Source organism: Opisthocomus hoazin, chromosome 9, assembly GCF_030867145.1.
Source record: "Opisthocomus hoazin isolate bOpiHoa1 chromosome 9, bOpiHoa1.hap1, whole genome shotgun sequence".
NCBI lineage: Eukaryota > Metazoa > Chordata > Aves > Opisthocomiformes > Opisthocomidae > Opisthocomus > Opisthocomus hoazin.
Window position 1 is genome coordinate 35,543,170 of NC_134422.1, and position 10,712 is coordinate 35,553,881.

Genomic DNA, 10,712 nt, shown 5'->3' on the forward strand with positions numbered 1-10,712 from the left:
TGGACTATACATGATTTTTACTTATTTTTCCACCGAAGCCTTCATGTAGTGAATGTGACCTCCTTGCAAAGGGAGAACCCAAATGCCCATGTACACCTGTGGCTGTCAGAGGAATGAGGGAGGTCCCCGGGCATGGGCTGCCAGCCCACGGGTCCTGCCCCAAAGCCACAGCCCTGCAGCGGGAAGCAGCAGAGACCCTCTGTAACACCCCAGCTCCAGGGTCGGGACATTCGGCCAAACAAGGTGACAATAGCCACCATATCAGTCTCTGTAAGTCACAGTCACATCTACCTGAGGATGTGTATTTTCACTCACCTGTTATCTGCTGATAGATTCCTTCTTATCAGACTCCAAGGGTGCCAAAACCCACCTTTGTGGTCTCAGTGCAAATACCAGCTGAGGTACCGTGTCACACACAGCAACGAGGAAAGCCTCCTAGAACATATATGTGTGCTTTTTATTATTATACCTCTGCCAAAGTTTGATTTTTGAGAATTTTCTGCACGAAAACAAGTCCTAATGAGAAATCTGCAGCAACAACAGACGAACTCTGTCCTTCTGTCCCTCTGCACTCTTTTGCCCTCCACTGATTTCCCATCACCTGCCCGTTACCACCCTTCTCCCAGAGCCACGGCCACCTCAGGGCTGCCCACCTCCATGCGAGTAGTGCCGATTCCTGCAGAGGACAGAGTCCCCGTGTTGCTGGGAAGAGGGGATGCTGCCTCCCAGCTCCACCTGCCCTTTCCGGGGCCAAGGAGACAAGCTGGGCGCTCAGCCCCAGGTCTTCCCATCCGAGGAGCTGGAAAGGACCTGCGCATGCAATGCTACAGCCTGTGACAGCGAGGGTCATGGTCTCGACCTTTACCTGCTCTCTCAGTCTGACCCACTTTTGAAAGAGGCATCGTCCCACCATGATTCACTTCGCCAGGGCTGAGGCCTGGAGACTTTATCAGTTCAGTCTAGGCAGCGGGTCTGCAGGACCTCCCCGACACTCAGCACCACCTGAGATATCTCCAGCGCTGACGCTGCACCGCGAGTACCAAACTGCAGAGAAAAAAAAGTGGTGAGCTTCTGCCAAGTCAAACCTCCAAAGCAGCTACAGCATGGCACAAAAACATCACGCTGCCCAAGACAGGACCTGAGCTGGAATAGCTACGCTGCTGCAAACTTAGAAGTAGCCTGCAGGCACACCCCAGCACACAGAAGCGGGATGCCAGAGTCGTACGCAGCACCTCCGGGGAGGATGCAGCTACACACATGGATGCTGGAGCATGGGAAGCAATGTCCAGCTAAATCAGGAACATGAATTTCTCGGTATTAACACTCCACCTCCAATTTTAACTGTCGGTATGAAGGAGCACTTCCCTTGCAGTTCAGCAGTACCTTAAGAATGGCTCATGGGAATCTCCAGCCATTTCTTGTGCAAAGCATCTGCACAAAAGGCTGCGCTTGTGAAGCAATGTTGTGACAGTTGTGCTAGCGGCCCTTCTCTGCAACTGGCTCCTCCATTTGGGGATGGACCAGAGCTTTTTTAGAAACACCAAGTACGAGGTGCAGCATTGGCAAACATCTATTTTCATAGGATCATCTTGGAGAAGGCAGGAATGTAACATGTAGAAAGAAACAAAATACAGTCAGTTACAAAATTGTTTGGGTGTTAGGACAATGGCACGCTTTGATTAACAGGAATTTAAGCGTAGCCTTCAGAGCAAAGCAGTTCTCCCTTCACTGAGGTTGCAAAACACACAAACCAGCAACAGCAAGTCAGTGATGGCTGTGAGACATCATCGATTTAACATTAGTTACCTTGCCCCGAGATGAAGACGACCACGACTCAAGGGCTTCGCTGGCTTAAAGATCTACTTCATATATCCCGCAGCGGCTGAATTCTGCCCCACACTTTGACAATACAGCATTGCAAATGCAATGCAAACCATAACAAAGAAAAGAAGAGATAAAAAGGGATTTAATGCTGTCAGGACTGCAAACCCCCGAATCCCATCACAAGAAGAAAACGCAGAGGACTGAACCTAGATTAGTCCAAATACCCGCTCCATCTGCTTGCTTTCGTGTTTTCCTTCCACGTGTTTATTCCCAAGCTACAGACAGGGTCTTTGATCATTCCAAGCGTCTTCCACCTTGTAAATCCATCAGCTTTAGCTTCCCGAACAGCACAGCCTTCCGCAGACCTGCTCCTCCCACCCCCTTCCCTCTCGCCACGCGCCGTGCTGTCTCACATTCCTACATTCAGTGGTTTCTGCCCACCGCCAGCAAACACCAGGAAAACACAGACGGACCTGTTTGCTCCTGCACCGAACAAAGGAGAGAAGGTGGCTCTGGGATTTCTTCTTTCTGGCTTTTTTGTCTAAGGAGGAGGATGGCAAGTCAAAACACCGGCACACATAGGTGTTGGTTTTTTTTTTCCAAGATCTTTATTTTACAAAAATAACTTACAAATAGAGACAACTCTCAGAAGCAAGATCATTCATTCTGTGCATAAGGATACAGCTTTGTGAAGTATGGGCGTAGGAGTTCACAACTCTTACAATACTGTTAATTTTAACATGACGGTAACTATATTACAGTACATATATTTCATGCTCCAGACATGTGGGCATGACCACCACATAAAGCTACAGTCGAGAAAGTGTGCCAGCCATGGAGGATGCTCCTAAGAGATCATTTCCTTACCGCTAATTATCGGCATCCTCTTATCTACGATAGTTTGAACCAACTAGTGATCTATCTCAGACTACAGCACTCCAGATACACTCATCAGCAATATATTTCAAATACGTGATAAAAATATATTTAACTTTCAAATACAATTGTATAAGGTACACCAAAAGCCAGAAAATAAAGTCTCGAGCTTTTAAATACAACACACTATATATATAACATATACAAGGAGACGAGAGGGAACCTACACAGGGAAGAAGAAGCTTGTCCTGGAAACGCATGTTATCTACAGTACATGATGGCTTTGTCTGCTAGAAAGTCATTTCCATTTGCATAGCATTGTCGAGAAGTCCAGACTGGGGTAGGAGGAGATCAAACAAAACACACCACCAAAAGGCTTAATTTTGGTACCACTTCCCTTTTGCACCTGATTCTACTCTTAAATTACAGTTTGCTATTTCTCTTTTGTAGGCTGGAATTCATGCCCCGTTCATAACAAGCACAGGGAAAGGGGGAGGTAAAAAAAAAAAAAAACACCACCATAACAACAACAAAAAGAATCTCAAAGAGTCAAGGAGGTTCCTTTATGGGGTTGCAGTCATTTGGCATTTTGCTCCAGAGCAGAGTATTCTGCTTCTGACACTCTGGAAGCATCGATAAGTTTAGTGAGACCAGTTTTGGCAGAGTACTTGAAGATAAAGGCTTTCATGAGCTCATATCTGTAGTTGCGGTTAATGAAGCTGTACAGGATGGGGTTGACGCAGCAATGGACTAGAGAGAAACACTGAGTGATGTGAAGAGTGGCGTACAAGAAGTTCTCCATCTGACAACTGAAAGGTATGAAATGAAGGCTGTAGAAGATGTCAAGCAGGACAGCTACATGGTAGGGCAGCCAGCAGACCAGAAACACGACAACGTAGGAGAAAATGATCTTCCCGTTGCTCTTCCTCTCTTGGTCACTGGAGGCAGAGATGGTCTTCGCAAGGAGGAAATAAAAGAGAGCAATGATGGGAAAAGGGATAAGAAAGCCCAGCACAACGGAGATGAGCTCCATGCCAATCAACCACTCTTTGAAGCTCTCCTCTGGATAGACAGGACGGCAATAGGTTTCATTGTTGGAAGAGACAGTCTTGAGATAATAGGTGTCTGGGAGAGACGCAGAGAAGGCAAGGAGCCACACTAAGATGCAGATGCAGCGACGGATTATCTTCTTCTTGCGATTGCTGGAATTGGTGAAATAGGCAACTGAGAGGTAGCGGTCCACACTCATGCACGCCAGGAAGAAGATGCTGCTGTACAAGTTGATGGAAAATATAAGGTGAGTTATCTTGCACGTGACTTCTCCCATGTGCCACTGGTTATGTTGGACAAGAGAGACGACCCACACTGGAAGGGTGATGACGACACACAGATCGGCAATAGCCAAATTAAAGATGTAGAGGTGGGTTTCATAGCCAGTCATTTTGGCTTGGAGGTTGACCCACACCACAACCGAGTTGGCCACCAGCCCTATGACAAAGATGAAAATGTAGAAGAAGGACAGGGTGTATAGCAGGGCGCTTTTGTTGAGCGTGCCAGGGCATGTTGTCGCGTCAACCGTGATGCAGTCACCGTTGCTGCACGTCCAGTTGATCTCCGTCAAGTTGGCTGTTTCTAGAAAATCGAGGATGGAAGCCAAATCAAGTGCACTCATGGTCGCTTGGTTTGGAGTTCAAGTGACCTACAGGCAAAAATAGGATCAAAAGAAATGACTGAAGTTAACAGAGATATTTCTGCCACCATCTTTGTACCACAAAGCACATGTAGGACACGCTGTTTTAGTAATGTCCTACTCTTGTAAGGCACTTTCCATTAAGGAGATCTGAGGGGTAAAAGAACTAAACCAGACACATAGCAAAACTCATCTGGTCGACAAGAGAAACAGCACTAGGTTTTTATGCAATTCCCTTTTTTGCTTGCAGCTCACATGTGACATCATCAGGTTGGCTATCGTCCCTGGGTGTGAAATCCACAAAGTACACCGTGGCCAAACAAATGTCAGTCGACTAAATCTGTCTTCTCCAGCATAAATGATGATACTATTGCTTTCAGCAGGGGAATCTTTAAGCCATTTTATCTGCACTCCCTCAAGCGTAGTAGAATTGATCTGGCTGATACACGGTACCATAAAACATTTACCACAAGCTCTGGTCAGCATCTTGTCAAGCCCAGCTCCAGCTGCACTAAGCAGAAATGGGGAACTAAGGGGCTTTGTACCCTTGTCCAATTTTAAATTTAAATCCTGCTCTGTCCTCCCCCATTCCTTCAATCCTATTCTACAAAGCATCCCCTGTGTTTAATGATTATCACGTAGTTTTGAGAAAAGAAAAAAAAAGTCAGAGCTTGACCACTGAGTAGATCTGCTGTGCGTAAGTTTTCTTTTTAGGAGAGCGCTTTGATTAACAAAACACTCCCCCATCACAGCTGGCTCCCCAACAACGGCTTCCTCCCCACCCTTTTGCTCTTCTACATCTACTTTTCTTGCCTCTTGAGCGCCTTCTTCCATCAGCAGGCAGCAGACAAAGCGAGGGGCTCCTCATTAACTTCCTTGCCAGCAGAAGGAAGGGCCCCAGCAGACCCACACGGCTTACGCACAATCCAAAGCCAGGCTGCTAATTACTGCTGTGCTTTTGGGGCACTGTAAAAATGCTGCCTCCCCCGCTGGGGTCCCCCGCTGGGACTCTCCCACCCCGCAGGGCCAACACTACCACCCACGGCAGCAGCCGGCCGCCTTGGCCCGTGACTGCCATGCTTCAGCCAGGCAAGTTTTGGAGCCCTGTATCTGCAAGCTCCAGCTTGGGGGCACCAGATTGAAGATGGGGTCTGTCCCACGGAAGCCCACCTCTCCATCTCATTCCCCTGCTGCTTCACTTGAGCTGGAGCACTAGGTCAGCCAGCCCACCCCTGGTCCCCACCGTGGACACTTCTAGCATCCTGAACGGTGGCCACCTTCTTCTTCCTCACATCGCCAGCCCCTGCAGTGAGTGGTACCCCCTGATGCCACCCCAGCCCCAGAGGCAATGCCAGCATGAGCGAGTGGCTGCAGAGAGCAATGGGGGCACATGACTCACACGGCCACCTGTATCTCTGCCGCATCTCTGAACGTCCTCAACCCCACCATAGGCGGTGCTTATGGGAGCGTGGAGGGGATGGCGAGCAGCGAAGAGCTCGGACACGCTCCTGCGCTGAGCATCCTCTCCTCACCGCTGCCCCTTGAAAAGGGATGTCAGTTGACAAAGCACCTCTTGCTCCTCCATCTGCATAATCACCTCTTCCCAAACCTCCCACCCTCCTAGGGACACAGACTACGGAAGAGAAGGGAGATAAGGGGGAAGATTACCAGAGAGGACTCAAGGCACTATTGTCCTGGCTGAAGGGATGCCGGTGGCACTAACAATGAGGGAGGCCATGCACACATCCAGGGGCAATGAGATCTTCCACAAACAGGGCCCACATCAGCCCCGCAAGGAATGCTAACCTGTTGCTTCAAACCTAGGCAGCCTTCCAGGCTTTCAGCCTGCTGAAAGACCGGGTTGAGATTCAAACAAAATTAAGCACAGATTTTGCTAAAACGCTGGCTAAAGAGGGAGTTGAAACAGTGGCAGCTTTCTGTCTTAGGATAGGTGATCCCTCTTCCTGAGCTCAGGAGAGCCAAGGGTGACTTAACCCATGTCTGTGCAGGGCAGGAAGACCGATCCTGCCCCCACGGAGACACAGACCACCGTCATGCTGCCTGTACCACCAGGCTGGTGCGGGCAGCAGGGAAGTGCGTTGCCCAGGCGCGGCTCCCCAGGATGCTTGCTTCAACCCAGGGCTGCAAGCGTGAGAGAGGGATGGGTCTCCTCCATGGTCCCACCACTGCCGCTGTGTCCCCAGCACACACACCCTTCAAGGCTTCTCAAGCCCGGGGAGAAGCAGCACCATCTCCAAATCACTGCATCTCAAGACCCCACAGAAACTACAGTAAACTCCCTAAAAGCCATAAAACTCCCAGCCCCATGGCACGGGCCACCGTCTCCTGCTGGTATTTGTGGACAGCGAGGCAAGCAGAGCGGGAGGGGCTTCAGGCTAGACCCCTAACAGCCCACAGAAGCAGCACGGGTGGGCCTGGGCATCTCCTGGGAAGGCAGGTGGTCCCACAAGGCGTGTGGGCTCATTTCACATCTCAAGACCCCAAGCCAAGCCAATCTCCAGGCTGTGACCACCCACTGCCAAGCCTCCAGCTCGTCCCCTTAGAGAGAAGAAACTCAGACCTGGCTGTGGGGCGCCAGACCACCGACGCTGACAGAGAGGCAGCGAGGACAAGCAGGGAGGCAGCAACAGGGCAGCAGAAACCCCTGAAGCTGGTGCTCGCACCAATGCTGGGGACACCACGGCCACCAAGCCTAGGCCCATAGGAGAAGGCCACCGCCATCCCAGCTGCTCACTCGCAACCACCCTGGGGATCTTACCGAACGCAGACGATGCTCAGCCCAAGTCTCAGCCCGTCTCCACTCCAAGAGCAGGTCTGCTGGACACACGTGCATCCATCTGTCCAGGGCCGCCCGCCTGCCTGCGCGCTTTCACATCCCCAGCGCAGTAATAAAAATCTGACACCGATACGGCCCCCCAGGCTCAAAGCCCCGCCAGGGAGGATGGCTATACTCAGAGATTACAGCCTCAGGAGGCCGGGCTCTCTATAGTCTGGGATTAGCTGCTGTAACCCGAGCTCCGATTCCCACCCAGATTAGCCAAGAGGTGTGGGGGGAACCCACCAGACAAACTCCATAAAGCCACTCTGTGCTCCCAAAAAAATTCCTTTAGCGCTCTCTGCAGACAGCACAATACGCTAAAAACTTGTGAAGGCAGCTGGAACTGCGTTTTGCGTCCACGGGACTGCAAAACTCTTGCAGGCCATCACCCCTTCACCCGGCAGGCACGTGCGCCGCGGCCAGTCCCTGCCAGTTCGCAGGAGCTACTACACGAAGTAACGGAGACGCACCCGAAATCCTGCTCCGGACGCCCAGGGATGCCCCCGGCGCCAATGCAGCCTGCAGAACTGCACACTCCCCATCCCACCGCCCGCCCAGGACCCGCTGCAGGCTGTGAAAAAGTAAAGAGGGACAAACATCCCTGCCTAGGAGCGCAGCCTAGGACAGCGTGCCGGTGTTCCAGCCCTCGACGGTGCTGGGAACTTCTCAGCATCCCCTCTTCCACCCAGAGCACCTCGCAGCCCGGTCCCGCCTGCACTCGGACCTGTCTCCGGGCAGCTCAGGGGCGCGGGCAAACCGAGCTGTGCTCTTCCCGAGTGGAGAAAGAGATGAGATACGCCAGGAAAAGCCACGACGGCTGTTCGGGTTGTCACCTGCACACCTTCACCCTTCCCATGTCTCGCCTGGCCACCACAGGAGGACACCCATGACCTCACGGGGCTGTGCAAAGACTAAGCCTGGCGCGTTTAAACCCTCCTCTGCCATTCCGAGTTGAGATAAAATAATAACAGTAAGAACTGGGGAAACGAGCGTCCCGCGCAGCCCCGAAACGCGCCCAGACGCCAGCGCTCGGTGCCGAGACGCGGCAGTGACCCGACGCAGGTGACTCCCCGGTCCCACACCCTCCCCGAACGCCACCAGCCACGGGAGGACCTCGGCCCCCCCCCCCCCCCCCCCGACCCCCAAACGCCACACCGAGCGGAGTCGGACGCACCCGCGGGAGGCTGCGGGGCGCGGGGGAGCTCGGCTGCGCCGGCCACCCGTGGGGACAGGGCCACCCGTGGGGACAGGGCCACCCCCGCCCCGCAGCCTGCCAGGGCTCCGCGCCCCCCGCCCTTACCTCCCGCAGACCGAGCGCCGGGCGCTAGCGGAGCGACTGAGCGGGGCCCGCCGCCGCCGCCCGCTTATATGGGCGGTGGGGGACCGCCTCCGGGGCGGCCCCGGCTCCGGCACCGCCCGGCCCCGCGGGGGGGTCGGGGGTGGGGGGCAGCGTCAGGGAGCCGGGGGCAGGAGAGAGGGAGCGGGGGACTGGCATCGGGACGGGGAGCGAGAAAGGAAAAAAGCAGCCAAAAAGCACGAGAAGAAAAACGGCAGGGGAAGGAGAGAAAAAAAAAAAAAAAAAAAAAAAAGCGAAGAAAAACAGGCAGGGAAAAAAAAAAAGAGAAGAAAAACGGCAGGAAAAAAAAAATAAACAGGAAAAACGGCAGCAAAAAAAAACCAGGAAAAACAGAAGAAAAACGTCAGGAAAATAAAACAGAAGAAAAAAAGAGACCATTACAACAGAAGGAAAAAAGAGACCATTAAAATAGAAGGAAAAAAAGACCATTAAAATGGAGAATTAAAAAGGAAAAGCAGGTTTCTAGTCGTTTTCTGGTTTGCTTTTTTCCCCCACCACTATAAAATATTCAGAAGACAAGGTAAGGGGAGGCAGTGGATTCTCACCTCTACTCCCTCACCCATGGCAAGAAGTAATGCCCAGGCAAAGTGCCAGGAAGCCAGAAACTCACCAACTAAAACTGAAAATCCACTCCTCAGCATGGGAAAGGCAGGTGGTTGAGACGGCCCGTGGAGAGGAAAGGGAAAGGGAGAGGAAAGGGTCTGTACTCAGCTCCAGCGGGGTCAGCCTGTCCGTCTGTTCGTCCAGGGGAAGATGCTCAGATTAGATAGATGATAATCTACCTGCCAACACAACAGCTGCTCCCCAGAGCCACGACACAACTTGCTGAAGCCTGACAACGGCGCTGACAGCTCTGAGGGATCCGACGCACGTACTGCCGGGCTGCTCTGAACACACCGGATAACCCAGAGCAGGGGCTTGGCTCCCCCCTGCCCAAACCCTGCTGCTGGAGCACACACCGACACGTGAGGCTCCGAGAGCCCAAATCACCTCGTCGTTACCGAGCCACTGTCCAGCCAGGAGAACCGGGCTAGCTAACACATTTTAACCAGCACTTTTTGGAAGATACAGGGCGCTTGCAGCCTGAGGGCTTCAACACCCCCAGAAACCATATTTTGTTTCCCCAAATATGCTTAATCCTATTTCTGCAGGCAATTAAAAGTTTGCATTAAAACCTGCTGGCAAACGCTTGCTTAAGACGAGAACATGTTTTGCCAGGAAAGTGCCTAGCACAAGTCTCAAGCTCAAAGTCAGGGACGCAGCAAAACAAGACATTCAATTCTGCGGCAGAAGGGACCCATCGAAAAAGAGCGAGGGTGCGGGTTAAAAGGATGCCTAGTTGCGAGCAAAGTGGTCTTAATTCTGAAAAAAAAAAAGAAATTAAAAATTGCTATTTTAGCTGTGCTCTGTTCCTCGGCCCACAATGCCTTAATTCTGTCCCCATCAAGAAGCGGAGTCAAACGCATCGGATTTACACCCCTGCAAGTGAAGGCACAGTTAGCTTCAGCTTTTCTGCCAGCAAAGAGAAGACCAAGCTGTAGATACCACACCTCCTGCAGCTCCCAGCACTGAATCTTGCCCACTGCTCAGCCGTGCTGCCTCCCAGCACGTCCCCAGGGACCTCCAGCATCTCCCAGCTGACACAGCACTGGGGTGTCCTGGGGAGCACAGGGCAAAGAAACGTGCTGGAGAAAGGCCCGGCCTGGTGGGCGTTTGGCGGTGCCTCTGTCCCCACCGAGATCTGGGCTGCCACCGGCTCGAAGGGCCACCCTGCAGCAAGACCGCAAGAGGCCACCAAGCAGGACACCTGGACCATCCCATCCACCACCACGCTCACAACTCAGCAGCGAGCGTAGGTGCCAGGGAAGGAGGAGAACACAGGGACAAAGCCTCTCTCCATCCCATAGATAGAGAAGGTGAGATGTAAGCTACCTTGTCTCCTTCCCTGACCCCCACTCTCCCTGGATGAGGTCCTCGGAACTTCACAGCTGTCGACAAGCAGAGCAAAGCGTTTCAGCATCTGCCTTAATTCCAAGTGCTCGCTCGAGTCCACGGACATTGACAGAATCAAAGTACGATGAGTTCAGGCGACAGAATTAGGTTTAAAAATAAGCATGTACTGAAGC

The 10,712-nt window shown here is 52.3% G+C and overlaps 1 protein-coding gene across 3 annotated transcripts; it reads right to left on the bottom strand.

Annotated features, from left to right (window-relative positions):
* Positions 1-2,427: 2,427 nt before the first annotated feature.
* ACKR3 (atypical chemokine receptor 3) lies at positions 2,428-9,224 on the bottom strand. 3 transcript variants are annotated; one of them, XM_075430280.1, is made up of 2 exons: positions 9,197-9,224; positions 2,428-4,399 (listed from the first exon to the last, which is right to left on the bottom strand). In XM_075430280.1, exon 2 carries the CDS (start codon positions 4,370-4,372, stop codon positions 3,278-3,280), a length of 1,095 nt encoding a protein of 364 aa, XP_075286395.1. In that variant the 5' UTR covers positions 4,373-4,399; positions 9,197-9,224; the 3' UTR covers positions 2,428-3,277. The 3 variants fall into 3 exon arrangements, with proteins under 3 accessions (XP_075286395.1, XP_075286393.1, XP_075286394.1); XM_075430278.1 differs by lacking the exon at positions 9,197-9,224 and adding an exon at positions 8,530-8,596; XM_075430279.1 differs by lacking the exon at positions 9,197-9,224 and adding an exon at positions 7,170-7,246.
* Between the last annotated feature and the right edge of the window lie 1,488 nt (positions 9,225-10,712).